The sequence below is a fragment of the Hibiscus syriacus genome, unplaced genomic scaffold (assembly GCF_006381635.1).
Source record: "Hibiscus syriacus cultivar Baekdansim isolate YM2019G1 unplaced genomic scaffold, ASM638163v2 tig00110053_pilon, whole genome shotgun sequence".
NCBI lineage: Eukaryota > Viridiplantae > Streptophyta > Magnoliopsida > Malvales > Malvaceae > Hibiscus > Hibiscus syriacus.
In genome coordinates, this window is record NW_024062577.1 from 1,583,250 (window position 1) to 1,600,218 (window position 16,969).

General features: G+C 37.1%; 2 protein-coding genes across 2 annotated transcripts; both read left to right on the forward strand.

Annotated features, from left to right (window-relative positions):
- Positions 1-5,458, forward strand: LOC120214184 (elongation factor 1-alpha-like). The gene is made up of 4 exons (XM_039212147.1): positions 1-75; positions 836-1,310; positions 1,420-1,513; positions 4,457-5,458. Exons 2-4 carry the CDS (start codon positions 849-851, stop codon positions 5,257-5,259), a joined length of 1,359 nt encoding a protein of 452 aa, XP_039068078.1. The 5' UTR covers positions 1-75; positions 836-848; the 3' UTR covers positions 5,260-5,458.
- A 962-nt stretch (positions 5,459-6,420) lies between these two features.
- Positions 6,421-7,821, forward strand: LOC120214183 (beta-1,4-xylosyltransferase IRX9-like). The gene is made up of 3 exons (XM_039212146.1): positions 6,421-7,119; positions 7,269-7,503; positions 7,589-7,821. The coding sequence occupies exons 1-3, from the start codon at positions 6,455-6,457 to the stop codon at positions 7,760-7,762; spliced, it is 1,074 nt and encodes a 357-aa protein (XP_039068077.1). The 5' UTR covers positions 6,421-6,454; the 3' UTR covers positions 7,763-7,821.
- The last annotated feature ends 9,148 nt before the right edge of the window (positions 7,822-16,969 follow it).

Genomic DNA, 16,969 nt, shown 5'->3' on the forward strand with positions numbered 1-16,969 from the left:
CCTAATCCTTCGCTTGCGCTTTACGCTTTATTCTGCTGCTACGAGGCGAGCTTTAGGTCAAGCGAATCTCAAAGATTAAATTCCATACTTTACAGGTGCAATCCTTTTTGTAATAATTTTTTTATTTACTTGCTTTGATTTGAAGGAAAATCTGATATTAGTGGTTACTAGCTGATATATTAGTTCCTTGATTTATGTGATTTGAGTATGCTTTTTACGGATTTATTTTTAGTTTTCTCTGTCTGGTTATTCATTTCTAAGTGATTCTGATCTGATCCGTTTTGCTCACATGATTCTATTTTTTTTTTGTAGTATCGTATTTGATTTTACATTTCTTTTTGTTTCGATTGATGTATTTTTAGATTTTGTGCATCTATTTTTGTATAGAATCCTGTGGCTTTAAATCTCTAAAATATATTTTTTGTGGACATAGTTCATGTGATAATCATAGAACTACTGAAACGAATATACCCGTTGTGAAATATGTTCGCAAAGGACAAGATGATCAAAATGGTCAACGTCCATCCTCTCTTATGCTTATTTGTTTTAGATCAGAAAGGAAATGATAATATCCAGTGGCTGTAGTTCAGTGGAAAGAACTCCATTTTTATGGAGGACCTGGGCTCGAATCCCAGCGGCCACCACTTTTAAAACTTCAATTTTTTTATACAACTAAGTTTTTTTATTCCTCTTGAAACTTGTTTCTGCAATTGGATGTCAGATTTGTTTTTCTTCTTTGTTTCTTGTTGTCTAATTCCTGTTGTGCTTAGTTGAAAAGAAATATATTTGAGTTTTAATTTGTTTTATGAATATGTTGATGATGTTTAGTTTCTGTCTCCAGTTCTACAATGGGAAAAGAAAAGATTCACATCAACATTGTGGTCATTGGCCATGTCGACTCTGGCAAATCCACCACCACTGGTCACTTGATCTACAAGCTTGGTGGTATTGACAAGCGTGTGATTGAGAGGTTTGAGAAGGAAGCTGCTGAGATGAACAAAAGGTCATTCAAGTATGCCTGGGTTCTTGACAAGCTTAAGGCTGAGCGTGAACGTGGTATTACCATTGATATTGCCTTGTGGAAGTTTGAGACAACCAAATACTACTGCACTGTTATTGATGCCCCTGGGCATCGTGACTTCATCAAGAACATGATTACTGGTACCTCACAAGCTGACTGCGCTGTTCTTATTATTGATTCAACTACTGGCGATTTTGAAGCCGGTATCTCTAAGGATGGTCAGACCCGTGAGCATGCTTTGCTTGCCTTTACCCTTGGTGTCAAGCAGATGATTTGCTGCTGCAACAAGGTGAGATTTAGTACATTTTTGTTTTTGTTCACTTTGTTAATGGAAGTTGTTATCATAACTTGTTTTTGTGACTGAGCTGCACTGATTTTTCAATTATCATTTGTTGTAGATGGATGCCACAACCCCGAAATACTCCAAAGCAAGGTATGATGAAATTGTAAAGGAACAACAACAACAACAACAACAAAACCCAATTCCCATATGTATGGGGTAAGGGGGAGGTAGGGTAGTAGGCTACCCCCAACGCCAGGTTGAGAGTAACTTCCGTGAAAGACCTCCGGCAGTCAGAAAATTAAAAATTTAGATAAAATGCAATGCATGTATAAATAAATACATAAATACATAGCTAAACAGTATTCATATGCAGTCATTAAAATCATATGTGCGTCTGTAACGGGAATTAATCCCTGCATAATTATCCCTGCGAAAGAATCTCTGCATATAGACATAAACATAAGATAAGATCCTGCTAAATTTAAAAGAGGAAACATGAAGAGAATGATACACAGAAGTAAACGTTAGCAAGCCCAGTTCAAATCCTTCATAAATACCAATAACAGAAACGTATAAAAAGTATAAGTTATGGAAAATACTACAAAGACATTAAAAGAAGACAGATGTGATACACCCTATAGATGTGACCCACACTACTCGACTACCCTAGTCTTTAGCCTTCATATTTTCCTATCAGAGGTCATGTCTTCGGTAAGGGCTAAATCCCTCAAATCAGATCTCAAGCAGTCTTCCCACTTTCGCCTTGGTCGTCCTTTCCTTCTGGCACCGTCGACTGTAATCGACTCTACCCTCCTTACCGCATCCGACGGTAGTCGCCTAAGGACATGCCCAAACCACCGTAGTCTTTCCTCCCTCAATTTTTTCGGAAACAGACACCACCCCCAAGGACATCCTAATAGCAGAGTTTGTCGTCATATCCCTCAGAGTCTTACCACATGTCCATCGAAGCATTCTCATTTCTGCAGCCTCAATCCTCCTTACGTGATCCTTCTTGGTTGCCCAACATTCTGATCCATACAACAGCGCTGGTCTTATTGCCATTCTATAAAATTTTCCCTTAAGTTTTAGAGGGACCTTCTTGTCACACAGAACTCCAGTAGCGGCCCTCCACTTTAGCCATCCCGCCTTTATACGGTGTGTAACGTCATCATCTACACCCCCATCTTTATGTATCATAGACCCTAGGTATTTGAAACAATCCTTTGAGGGGAGAACGTGTCCTTCTATGCATACTTCTACATCTTCATCGTTTTGGTTCCCATTGAAGTTTGAATATAAATACTCTGTCTTTTCAATATTGATCCTTAAACCTTTTTCTTCCAAAGCAGTCTTCCAGGTAGCCAGTCTACTATTCAACTCAGATTTTGTTTCAGCAACTAAGACAATGTCGTCAGCGAAAGCATACACCATGGTACACCGTCTGGTGTCGCACAATAGATGTCGTCCATGATCAAGGCGAAGATGTAAGGGCTAAGAGCCGACCCCTGGTGGAGTCCGATTTCCACCGGGAATGCCTCGGTGTCGCCAACTGTAGTCCTGACGTAAGTAGTAGATCTACAGTACATATCACGAATCGCCCGGATATAAGCAGTTGGGATCCGTCTCGTTTCCAAAGTCTTCCAGATCGTATCGCGGGGGACACTATCATAAGCCTTCTCAAGGTCAATGAACGCCATGTGAAGATCTCTAGACTTTTCCCTATATTTCTCCATAAGCCGTCGAAGTAGATGAATCGCCTCCGTGGTAGACCTGCCTGGCATAAAGCCAAATTGGTTTTCCGAAACCCTAGTAACTTGTCTCAACCTAGCCTCTATCACCCTTTCCCATAGCTTCATGGTATGGCTGAGGAGTTTAATACCTCTGTAGTTACCACAACGTTGGGGATCTCCTTTATTTTTATAGATTGGTATCACCGTAGACTCTCTCCACTCATCTGGCATCTTGGCAGTCTCTAGAATAATATTAAAGATGTTGGTCAACCACTTAACTCCCTCTTCTCCTAGGGCCAACCACACAGTGATAGGAATTTGATCAGGACCGACAGCTTTGTCCCTTCCCATCTTTCTAAGAGCCATTTTGACTTCCTCAAACCCAATCCTACTTGTAGGGCAGTCATTGGCCGTAGTATGATAGTCGGCTAACCCATCAACGATACTATCTCTACATGGAGAGGCACCGTCATTAAATAAGCTAAAGAAGTAACTACCCCAAACCCTCTTAATATCGTGATCTTTCGCTAAAAGAACACCATTGTTGTCCTTAATAAACCTAATGTTACCTAGATCCTTTTTCTTAATCTCCCTAGATTTTGCAAGTCTGAAGATGCCATTTTGTCCTTCCTTGGTGTCTAATCTCTTGTACATTTCCTCGTATGCCTTATCCTTTGCTTTAGCTACCGTTTTCTTGGCTTCCCGCTTTGCCTCCTGGTATCTTTGTTTAGCTCTCGACCTTTCTTCGTCGTCATTACATTGTAGAAACTCCTTGAAGCAAGTTTGTTTTGTCTTCACCTTAGTTTGGACTTCGTCGTTCCACCACCACGATTCTTTATGTTCCTTGGCCTTCCCCGTCGACAACCCAAGGGTATTTTTGCCAACATCTCTGATGGAATTTGCCATATTTTTCCATAACATATCTGCATTTTTGAGTTTGTAGTTTCAAAACTTGTATTAGACAAAACCTTACTCCTAAAGTCATCAGTTGTCGCTCCATGTAAGTTCTTCCAGAGGATCCTAGGTTTACCAAGTTTAGCCCTCCTATGAGTGCTCCGCCCGTGGGGTATGCGATACACCAAAACCAACAATTTGTGTTGTGATGCACATGCCTCTTCAGGGAACACCTTACAGTCAATGCAAGCCCATCGTTCTTGATTTCTAATCAAGATGTAGTCGATTTGGGTACAATGTCCCCCGCTATGAAACGTAATCAAGTTCGCATCTCTCTTATTAAAGAAGGAGTTAGTGATCACCAAATCGTGAGCAGTAGCAAAATCAAGCAACGTACGCCCCCCATCGTTCCTGCTACCATAACCGAAACCCCCCATGAACACCGTCATACCCGTCGGTTGCACTTCCTATATGGCCATTGAAGTCTCCCCCTATGAAAACTCTTTGGTCCTCCGGAATGCTCCTAAGTATATCATCTAACTGAGAAGATCCCATTTGTCCCAATCTCTGGTTTTGAGGGTGACAACATGATTGAGAGGTCTACCAACCTCGACTGGTACAAGGGTCCCACTCTCCTTGAGGCTCTTGACCAGATCAATGAGCCAAAGAGGCCATCGGACAAGCCCCTACGTCTCCCACTTCAGGATGTCTACAAGATTGGTGGTATTGGAACTGTTCCCGTCGGTCGTGTTGAGACTGGTGTCCTTAAGCCTGGTATGGTTGTGACTTTTGGTCCGACTGGACTGACAACTGAAGTCAAGTCTGTTGAGATGCACCACGAATCCCTTCCAGAGGCTCTCCCTGGTGACAATGTTGGGTTCAATGTGAAGAACGTTGCAGTTAAGGATCTCAAGCGTGGTTATGTTGCTTCAAACTCAAAGGATGATCCTGCCAAGGAAGCTGCCAACTTCACCTCTCAGGTCATCATCATGAACCACCCGGGTCAGATTGGAAATGGATATGCCCCAGTCCTTGATTGCCACACCTCCCACATTGCCGTAAAATTTGCTGAACTGTTGACCAAGATCGACAGACGATCTGGTAAGGAGCTTGAGAAGGAGCCTAAGTTCTTGAAGAACGGTGATGCAGGAATGGTGAAGATGGTTCCGACCAAGCCCATGGTTGTGGAAACTTTCTCAGAATACCCACCGCTCGGTCGTTTTGCTGTGAGGGACATGCGTCAGACTGTGGCTGTTGGTGTCATCAAGAGTGTTGAGAAGAAGGACCCAACAGGTGCCAAGGTCACCAAGTCTGCTGCCAAGAAGAAGTGAGCTGTTGCGTTGGAGACATGCATGGATTACCATTTTTGTCGAGCGTTTGCTATTTACATGGAAGTTTTAACTTTTCGGACCAATTTTAATATGTTTTAGTTTTATCTTGTTCTGGTTGAGACTTTTGTTCAAGTGTCGAGGTTTGCTTCATACTGTGGGTTAATCGCTTCTAAACAATTTTAGTTTGATATTTATCTTTTATTTGAGTTTCTTTTTTTTTACTAATTTGCTTTGCCTGTTTCCTACTTTAGTTTAGGCTGTTACATTCAATTTTGGAAGGCAAGCTTTGTTCTTTGTTTACTAATTTTCTTTACCTGTTGGTTAATACCGAAGCTCCTGGCGTTCATATTCTCTAGAAGCCTTATTTTATAGTTACAATTGTTTGGGATGAGAGCTCTGTATGATACCTTAACAAAGGTTTCAAAAATGAAATAAGTTATAAAACTGAATGTAAGTTTTTTAAAAGAAAATGTTTATTTAGGTGGAGCAAGTATAATTATTTCAAATCAAAATTACTTGAATTAAATAAACCTTATTTTATAGTTACAATTGTAAGGTTTTTTTTAAGTGAAACTCGGTATTAATTTTTTGGAATGGAGATACAATTGACTTGCCTGACCCGAGTCTGTTAGTTGATAGCCCAATCTATTAGTACCAAAAAGAAATGATGATTTAACGCCCAATCATGTTGTCACCATCTAAAGTTCCTTGTAATGTTAGAAAAGTAAGTGCGGTGCTCGACTTCTTCCATCTCATTCAACCTCATCTTAACAATAATACCCTTCATTAAAATGGCATTATTACCTCTCAGCTCCACCCTTTTCAATGTTTTGGAGTAACCATGCCGCTAACACTTGAACAACATTCTGCAACTCAAGGAAATACTAAAAGCATGACAACAATGAACATTTGGTCAACCCTAGTCATTACAGAAAATGAATCATTGAGTGACAGCAGGTATAAAATAAGGTATGAATTGTTTTTGTAATAATATTTAGTTGATGGGTTCCATCTCAACAACTATCTGGTAAACAGCAGCAACTCCAAGGCCCCCATTGTTTTTTCCCTTGTTTCTTTTACTTCAAGCTATGCTGAACTACCCCCTAACATCATTTAAATATAAAATCAAACCCCCCATTACTCCTTTGTCTATCCCCCCCCTTCTGTTTTCAAATAATCCAGACCTCAAAAATCCATGGGGTCTGCTGAGAGATCAAAGAAGAAAGTTCAGTTATGGAAGAAAGCCATTGTTCATTTCTCTTTGTGTTTCGTTATGGGGTTTTTCACAGGCTTTGCTCCTACTGGTAAGGATTCATTTTTTTCGAACCATGTTGCTGATAATAAATCACTTACTAGTTCGACTCAGCATGTGAACCAGTCAGTAACATCAGTGGCACATAGCAGCAATGTTAACAGAAGTTTGAGAGCCGAAACTCCGGTTCCGGTGCCGGAGCCGGAGAGTTCAAAACGAGATGACGTTGATGTTGTTCATGAAACCAATGTGGCAGCCGGGAGACTTTTAATTGTCGTTACACCTACGAGCACTAAAGATCGGTTTCGAGGTGTGTTTTTGAGGAGGCTAGCCAATACCATACGGCTGGTTCCTCAGCCATTGTTGTGGATCGTTGTCGAATCGAAATCGGATTCGAACGAGGTATCGGCTATACTTAGGAAAACGGGGATTATGTATAGGCATTTGGTGACAAAGGAGAATTTCACAGAGGCTGAAGCAGAGCTAAATCATCAACGGAACGTTGCATTGAAGCACATTGAGCAGCACAAGCTGAGTGGGATAGTGCATTTCGCCGGACTCTCAAATGTGTATGATCTCGATTTCTTCCAACAACTCAGACAAATCGAGTACGTTTTCACTCACCCAACACTTTTTCTCATATAATATTTCTCTGTGAAAACGAGTTTCAAACTACCTGTACATAAGATTCTACATATACATATTGTGAAAAAGATGTTTGAGCTGCCAATTTCTGGGATTGTTTGGCAAATTTCAGGGTGTTTGGAACTTGGCCAATGGCGTTACTATCAGCAAACAAGAGAAAAGTAGTGATCGAAGGACCTGTTTGCGATTCGTCACAGGTTATAGGATGGCATCTAAGGAAGATGAATAACCACACAGATGATGACACCAAACCTCCCATTCATATTTCAAGCTTCGCGTTCAACAGTTCTATCCTTTGGGACCCTGAGAGATGGGGTCGTCCCACATCGGGTCAAGGCACTTCCCAGGTAAGCAAATATTCTCTCAACAAACTATTTTATGTTGGTATTGTTTTATTTCATGCTTACGCAATGATTTTTTTTTTTCCTTCAGAATTCTCTGAAATTTGTGAAACAAATAGTGCAAGAAGATGAGAGCAAGTTAAAGGGTATTCCAACAGAAGAGTGCTCCAAAATCATGCTTTGGCGTCTTAAGTTTCCCATTGGAGTTGTAGCGAGAGATGTCGTGAAAACATCCTCATTGTTTGATGTAATTAACCAAAGATGAAAATATATATATACATACATACGTACATACAGAAAGAGGAAGAACATGTTGCTGAGAGATCTCAAAAATTTTCCATTTCTCTTGTATTTTTTCTTCTACTTTTAAATAATTTTCATTCTCTCTCTCTCTCTGATTAGTGTCAATAACATTTTGGGTATCCAACTATTGAAATGCTGGGGGTTTATCCAATTAATTTGTACAATCATTTTGATTGGAATTAATGTCCAATGAAGCACTTTCCATGTATAAAGACGAGTCAACGAACTTGTTGGAAGTGGTTATACCAAATTGTTTGATTAGAAAGCAATCAAACGACATTTATGTCAAACTTTTGAAAATTCGATTAATTTTCTGATTTTTTTAATCACATTAAGCCTTTAAATCCAAGAAAAAAATCGATATAGTTTTTTTATCGTTTAAAATTATTGTTGATTATTATAGTGTTAACGTAATGATTTACTGCACTGATATGGTAGTCCACGATATTGATTTGATGATATGCATATATTAATATGACAATTTACATGTCAATGATGAAATTATGTATGAACTTAATATATTTTTTCTGTAAATTCGATGATTTATTTAACCTTAAAGGAAAAGCTATAAAATATAAATTGTTAAAAATATTTACAAATTATTAACAAGACATTTTTTTCGATAAAATTGTTTTATTTTTAACACTTTAAATTTTTACTTTTTAATAATTTATCATTTATCATTTCATAATTTATAATATTTTTATTTACTTCTTAAATTTTAATAATATTTTATTTATTAATTTTTTAAAAATATATTAATAGTTTTAGTATTTTATATTTTAAATAGTTTCTTAATTTAATTTTTTATTTAAAAATCAAATAAATCCCTAAAATTTATAAAAAATAATTAAATCTTTATCATATCATTATATACATATAAACCGTTACTTGAGTATTATAAACTATCGTATTAACATTTTGAACTATCATATTAAGTCTATTATTTTTCAGGCTGGCATATTATCTCGAGTAGGTTTTGCTTACAAGAAACGTACCTTATGTGGTATTGATAGTCTTGGATCATCACTCTACTCACAATTTTCTCATTGGCGGAAATCGGATATCAATTCATTAAAAGCGAACATCGTTGGCAGAGGCGTATCTACGGATAGACCTACGTAGGTTATGGCCCACCTATGCCCTAAAAAATAAAAAAGAATAATTTAAATAAAAGTAGGTATAAGTTATATTAAAAAGTTATATTACTCTAGTTGATATATTTTTTCTTTAATTAAGTTTAGATATATAGTTGTTATTATATTTTTAAATTAAAAATATATGCAAATTATGTTATAAATTTTTATTATATTTATATTAATTCACACATTAACAATTTTTTTTATTGTTGATTGCATCACATGTTCCAAAACTATAATATTCGTTTTAAATTAGTTCTTAAACTTTTGAAAATTTAAATTTTATTTCTAAACTACGACCTTCATTCTAAATTAGTCCTTAAACTTTTAAGTATTTTAACTTTATCCCTAAACTATGACATTCTTTCTAAATTAGTCCCAAACTTTTGAATATTCCCTTTTTATCCCCAAATTCACCCAAATATGTAATTAGTTTCAACCATAATTTAACCTAATTTATTCAAACATATAATATTATAGCTGGGTCTAATGATTTTATTAACAAGGGATGTGATTAGTATCTACATATAGTTGGGGATGAAATTGGAATGTACAAAAAGTTTGGGGGACCAATTTAGAATGAAGGTCATAGTTTGGGGGTGAAATTAAAATGTTCCAAAGTTTGAGGATTAATTTAAAATGATAGTTATAATTTAGGGATAAAATAGAACATTTAAATGTTTAGTGACCAATTTAAAATAAAAATCATACTTTGAGGTCATGTGATGCAATTAACTTTTTTCGATATTCACATCTTTGCTTTAACCCTAATTTTCTCTATTTTCTCTTTTGTTTTTTTCTTTGAAATCAGTGACGATATCAACCTTAATACTAGTTCGCTGACTGTCGATATTGATTATTTTTTTAATTTACTATGGCATGTCTTTGTTTTTTCTTGTTTTTTAATTTTTAATAACTTTGCCTTTATGGAACGTTTTCCTATGGTTTTATGGCACATTTCCTTTCCTTTTTGACATATTTTCAATTGTATGGTTATTTTCATTTATTTTTTCAGGGTTGAATTTGACATCGCCACGACTGATCAAGATGACACATATTTATTATCATATTGATCTTTCCTGCTATCGGAACCGTCTTTCGGTTGGGCACGGAATTGGGCTTTGACTTAGGAAAATGGATTAGGAGTCGCCACCGATCTTTTATTTTAAAACAAATAGGTAGATCAAATACCTTTGTTCTTACCTGATCTGCATCTTACCAAAGATGTGTCGGATTCGGGAGTCGGTTACAGTCAAGGAATGGTTAGCACCCTTGAACTGCCCTTTCGGTACTACGTAATTTCCAGTTGTCTTTAATTAAGAAAGTTTTAATTTTAAATTGAAAGGTAAAATAACGTTCCGAGACTTACCACTGATTGATTTAAACACCCCTAAAAAAATAATGACATAAAAAAACGAAAATGAGTCAGGTAAAAAGAATAAAATAAAGGAAATAAGAATGGAAATAATTTAGAAAATAAGAAAAAAAATCCAAATAAGCAAAAGAACAAAAAATAAAATAAATAAATGAAACAAGGAAACTAAAGGTAACATATACATAAAGAAAATGCAATATAAAGAATAAATAATAAAAAGACCAAAATAAAAAATGAATAAATAAAGGAAATAAATATGCATAAAAAATGAAATGTAAAATAAAAAAGATAAATAAATAACTAAAAGTAAAAAAAAAAATGAAAGTAATAATAACTAAAGAATAAAAAAAAAACAAATAAATATATATATAATAATCAAATATAGAATAATAAAATAATAAGTAAATATATATATATATAATAAAAAATGTACATGAGAAAAATATAATAAAATAAAATACATGAAAAAAATATAGCTAAATATAAATAATGAGAAAATAATAATAAAAATATAATATAAATGAATAAAAGACCAAAAATAGAGAAATATAGTAAATAAATAGAAAAATATAATTAAATAATAATAATGATAAATATAGTATAAAAAATAATAATAAATATATATATAGTAATAATACAATGAAAATATGCAAATATACAAAATAAGATGAAATAATATAATAATAGTAATTATAATAAAAATAAATAGAAATAAATAAAATATAAAAAAATAAAAATAAGCGTAACAGGTTAAATTGGAATGAAAACCAAAGTTGAGGGTCAAATCCAGGAGAAAATTAGTGTTAAAACTGTGGATTAAGGGGTAAAATGACAATTGTAAAAATAAGGGGTACTAAAAATGGGGTTAACCCTTTTTAAATAGAAAACACACGGGTCTTGAGGGTAAGCGGGTCGGGCCGCGGGTCGATTTAATGGGTTATATAAAACCCAAACATTTTTTTTAATTATCATTTCCTGTCTTCTTTATAAAAAAATGCCACCCCTTATATTTCTCTCTGGTTCGTTCTTCAAACTGAAGAACCGACAGCGGGTTCTTGATGAACCCAGAATCTGGCCGTCGCGCTCCGTCTCGCCCGTTCATCGACGACAAAATATGATTTTTTTTTTAAAAAGCCCTTCACCTCCCCAACTCAAATATCAAATTTGTTTTTCAAAACATGCTTCGTGGGGGGTGTAGATCTAACAAAATAATCTCGACAACCACCCCCTTTGGTCATCGGCGTTTCGAGTTTAAAACCAAAGAAAATCAACATACAAGCCACACATAAACCGAATCGAAAGGTAAGAGAAATAATACCTTTATTTCTCATTTCAAAGAGTACAAGTGTTTCGAATCCTTGTGTATTTCGCAGCGTTTTTTTTTGCCTAATATCGTATATCCTCCCCCCATGTACACTTGTGATGATTTACACTTATTTATAGCAACATAAAAATATATTTTTAGACCTATTGAGTCCTAATCGAACTCTAACGCTTCTATTTGTTGTTGGTTGTTGGTGATGGACGTTGGTGCCGTGAATTTCGGGCGGTTGTGTGGTCGTGGGAGAAGCGTACGGTTGTGGGGATCTACACGTTGAAGGGAGAACGGCGTTGGAGAGAAGGGGTTAGGGTTTGGAAACCCTAATCTTCTACGAGTTGCATGTTGTGCGTTTTGGGTCTGGGTTGGACCAGAGTACTCTGTTGGACCACGTGTGTTGGACCTGTAAAATAATAAAATAAAATTATAATTTTTAATATTATATAATAATATATATTATAATTTGGACGGAATTAAGTGTCTTCAGCTGCCCCTCTTTGCTCATTATTGTGTAACGAAAATAGAGAAAAGATTGAAAGACACAAATTTCATCTATATCGAATGTCCTCTGTCGTAGAGTTGAAATCCGATGTTACAACTGGTATATCAATTTAAATTGAAACATGAGATGACTCCCTCGTCGTGAGGTTGAGTTGAATTGAACAATTCTGAGCACGATATCTTTCATCGTGAAGTTGAAATCGAACTCAGAATATTAGAAAGTGACTTCTGGATCGTTTTCTGGCTCAATATACTTCATCGTGAAGGTGAAACTTGACCGGAAGTCTTTGGTGTTGTTTTGTTACAGATGACTCCTTCGTCGTGGAGTTGGGTCAATCTGTTTGTGAAGTTGGAATCATATAGGGCCCCTTTGTCGTGAAGTTGAGCCTGAGTATTGGATGTCCTTCGTCGTGAAGTTGAAATCCAATGTAAGTTGCACTGTTCCAAGGCCAATATCCTTCACCGTGAAGTTGATATTGGCTCTGGAACTGGGAAATTGTTTGTTGACAGCCAACCGCCCCTTTGCTATGAAGTTGAGCTTGTATTGTCTCGAGTCCAATATACTTCGCTGTGAAGTTGAAATTGACTCTGGATAAAACTGAAAAGTTATTTGTTGACAATCAGTCGCCCCTTCGTTGTGAAGTTGAGCTTGTGTTGTCTTAAGTCCAATATCTTTCGCTGTGAAGTTGAAATTGGCTATAAAATTGGGAAAGTGTTTGTTGACAGCCAGCCGCCCCTTCGCTGTGAAGTTGAGCTTGTGCTGTCTTGAGTCTAATATCCTTCACTGTGAAGTTGAAATTGACTCTGAATGAAACTGAAAAAGTTGTTTGTTGACAGTCAGTTGCCCCTTCGCTGTGAAGTTGAGTTTGTGCTATCTTGAGTCTAATATCCTTCGCTGTGAAATTGATATTGGCTCTGAAACTGGGAAGCCCCTTCGTCGTGAAGTTGAGCCTCAAATGGCACGATATCCTCCATCGTGGAGTTGAAATCGCGGATGACCCATTCTTCGTGAAGTTGAGTCTTGACTTGAATATCCTTCGTCGTGAAGTTAAAATCCAAGTATTGCATGTTGCGGGTGGACACGATTCTCTTCGTCGTGAAGTTGAAACAGTGGATAACCTATTCGTTGTAAAGTTTTGTTTCGAGTCAGATATCCTTCGTCGTGAAGTTGAAATCTACTCTCGGGCAAATTGTGTCATTTTGAGTTCAATATCCTTCGTTGCGAAGTTGAAATTGGCTCTAGATAGAACCTGCAAAGATATGCATATATGTGATGTTATGGATGCAACGCTCTTAGGTATGCCTAAAATGCATATGCCACATATGGTATTATGGGCTCTGGAGAGAAATCTTGATCTCTGGTTGTCTGTCGTGTTGACACCTGATTTTGGAATCTGGTAGTTCTGATTCCCGATCTTGAATTATTCAAATGTGTAAATATGATGTTCTTTGTTTCTTGATTCGACCATCTCAAGTATGTGCATGAGCCTTGATCGGCTTCCGGGTACCTGTACTTTTCAATGAATCTTTGTACAGTAATAAGCGATTATCTTTTGCATAAGTAAATAAATCATTAAGTTTAAGTTCAATTCAAGATGCCCAAAAGGAATTGATTTAGAGAAAAGATTGTTTTTATTCATAAGGGGAAAATAACAAATAATACATGAAAAACATTTTGGAAAATGAATATATGATGACGTGTGTATGAATGTCTTAGATCTCGATAATGTGGGTACTTCTGTCCTGAAAATTTGTTAGGTGACTTTGAACACAACCTTTGCCAATGTATCTTTGAAAATGCGACAACTTTCTGGAGAGTGCAACCTTTCTCCAACTCGTTGAGTCTGCAAAAGATTCAGATGCCAGGATGCTTCCACTATCTGGATTTCTTGAATTATCCAAATCTCCCTTTCGGGTTTTCAACTTGGACCCATCCTTGGTTGCAAGACGCCTTTTGCGGGTTTTCATATTGAACCTACCTTATTTTTCTTTTCTCTTTTTTCTTTTTTCTTTTGTTCTTTTTGTTCCCTTTTTTTTCAATTTAGGGTGCCCTTTCGGGTTTTCACCCTAAACATTTTTTCTCTTTTTTATTCTTTATTCTTTTTTGTTCTTTTTCTTTTTTCTTTTTTCTTTCTTCGATTTAGGACGCTTTTCGGGTTTTCATGTTAAGAGAAGTATTTCTTGACTTTATCTGAATTGATGGGATGTGACAGTTCAGGTCCGTCCATTTCAGCCAGGACAAGGGCTCCTCCGGAAAAAGGCCTTTTTCACGACAGAAGGTTCTTTCCAATTTGGCGTCCATTTTTTTCGGAAGTCTTTCTGGACTGGCCAAATTCTCTTTAGCACCAGATCTCCTTCGCGGAATATTCTCGGGCGTACCTTCTTGTCATGTGCTCGAATAATTCATTTCTGATATATTTGACCATGGTGAATGGCTTTCAGTCTCTTTTCATCTATCAGATTAAGCTGATCATATCTGGATTGCACCCATTCTGCATCATCCAGTTTGACTTCTGTCAAGACCCGTAGTGACGGAATCTCTACTTCAATGGGCAACACTGCTTCCATTCCATAAGCTAGTGAAAATGGAGTTGCCTCAGTCGAGGTTCGTACCGAGGTTCGGTAAGCAAACAAAGCGAAATGCAACTTCTCATGCCAGTCTTTGTAAGTTTCAGTTGTTTTCTCCACCATCTTCTTAATGTTTTTGTTTGCTGCTTCTACTGCTCCGTTCATCTTTGGTCTGTAAGCAGTAGAATTGTGATGCTTTATGTTGAACTGTTCACAAGCAAACATTCATTATCTTGTTGTTCAAGTTTGTAGCATTGTTGGTAATGATCCTTTCAGGTAGACCATATCGACATATGATCTCTTTCTTTAGAAACTTGTAAATAGTTGATTGAGTTACACTGGCATACGACGCAACCTATACCCATTTCGTGAAATAATTAATAGCTACGAGAATAAAACGGTGACCATTCGAAGCCTTCGGATGGATTTGCCAGATAACATCCATGCCACACACAGAGAAAGACCATAGTGACATCATTACATGAAGTGGATGGGGTGGAACATTTATCTTGTCTCCGTAAATTTGACACTTATGACATCTTCTGGCATAGTTGATGCAGTCACTTTCCAGTTTGGACCAAAAATATCCGTATCTCATGATCTGCCTCAACATCATATGTCCATTTGTATGTGTCCCACAAACTCTTCCATTATCATTTTTGTCTCTTCAGCATCGACGCACCTTAAGAGGACTTGATTATGGCTTCTCTTGTATAAGAGCTCCCCGTCAAGGACGTATCTAGCTGCCATCCTTCTAATGGTTCTTTTATCGGTTTGACTTCTCTTGTACAAGACCTCCCCGTCAAGGATGTATCCAGCTGTCATCCTTCTAATGGTTCTTTTATCGGTTTCGGTGGCTTATTCTGGATAACTTCGATGCTTGATGTACTGCAGAATGTCCTAGTATCAAGGCTTAATGTCTTTCACTTCTTCAATTTTGTAACAATGAGCCGGGTACTCATACAATTGCATGTCAATTGGCATCATTTCAGACTCACCGCCAGCCTTGAATGTGGCTACCAAGGTGGCTAAAACGTCAGCCATTTGATTTTCTTCTCTAGGCATGTAGTGGAAGGTGACTTCATCGAATTCTTTGAGCAGGTACAGTATTAGCTTTCGGTATTCCATCAGCTTTGTATCCTTAGATTCCCATTCTCTGCGGACCTAATAGATTACTAATGCTGAATCTCCGTATATCCGCAAGGTCTTTATGTTTTGCCCCAGTGCAACTCGGATTCCCAAGACACAGGCTTCGTACTCTTCCATGTTATTGGTGCAATCCAAATTCAGTCTGCTGGTAAACGGGTAGTGATTCTCTTCCGGAGAGATCAGGATTGCCACGATGCCATGTCTTAATGCATTTGATGCATCATCGAAATGTATTCTCCAGTAACTGTCTGCTGAAGTACTTGCTTCTTCTAAGGATACATCCATCAAGTCTTCGTCTGAGAAATCAAAGTCCAATGGCTCATAATTCTCATCGTTTCTACTTGCCAAGAACTCCAATATGACACTTCCTTTGATTGCTTTTTGGCTCACGTACTCTATGTCAAATTCAGACAAGAGCATCTGCCATCGGGTTAACCTTTCAGATAGAGCAGGTACACCCATCATGTACTTTAAAGGATCTAACTTGGAGATAAGCCAAGTGGCATGATAAAACATATATTGTCGGAGTCTTTTTGTAGCCCAGACTAGAGCACAACAAACTTTCTCGATAGGAGGATATTTGACCTCGCAATCGGTGAACTTCTTGCTCAGATAGTAGATGACTATTTCCTTTCTTCCAGATTTGTTATGTTGACCCAGGACATACCCCATTGGGTTCTCGAATATGGATAGATACAAGAAAAGAGGTTTGCCTGGGATAGGGGACATCAAGATAGGAGTGTGAGACAAATACTCATTTACTTTCTCAAATGCAATCTGGCAGTTTTCGTCCCAGGCTCCAGAGTTATTCTTTCGGAGAAGACGGAAGATTGAATCACATTTTTCGGTTAACTGAGATATGAACCACGCTATGTAATTCAATCTACCCAGAAAACCTCGAACCTCCTTCTGTGTTCCTGGAAGAAGTAGATTTTGGATACTCTTGACTTTATCGGGGTCGACCTCGATGACTTCTCTGCTAACCACGAAGCCTAATAGCTTTCCGGATATTAACCCGAAGGTACACTTGCTAGGGTTCAATCGTAGTTGGAATTTCCTCAATCTCTGGAAGAGCTTTCTCAAGTTCTCGATATGTTCATTCTCGATTTGTGCCTTGAC

Excerpts from the sequence above, each read along its gene's own strand:
- LOC120214184 (XM_039212147.1), top strand. The coding sequence starts at position 849 with ATGGGAAAAGAAAAGATTCACATCAACATTGTGGTCATTGGCCATGTC. Across the intron at positions 1,311-1,419 it reads TGATTTGCTGCTGCAACAAG|ATGGATGCCACAACCCCGAA; the intron begins GTGAGATTTAGT and ends CATTTGTTGTAG. Across the intron at positions 1,514-4,456 it reads ACAAAACCCAATTCCCATAT|TATATCATCTAACTGAGAAG; the intron begins GTATGGGGTAAG and ends AATGCTCCTAAG.
- LOC120214183 (XM_039212146.1), top strand. The coding sequence starts at position 6,455 with ATGGGGTCTGCTGAGAGATCAAAGAAGAAAGTTCAGTTATGGAAGAAA. Across the intron at positions 7,120-7,268 it reads CAACAACTCAGACAAATCGA|GGTGTTTGGAACTTGGCCAA; the intron begins GTACGTTTTCAC and ends GGCAAATTTCAG. Across the intron at positions 7,504-7,588 it reads CGGGTCAAGGCACTTCCCAG|AATTCTCTGAAATTTGTGAA; the intron begins GTAAGCAAATAT and ends TTTTTCCTTCAG.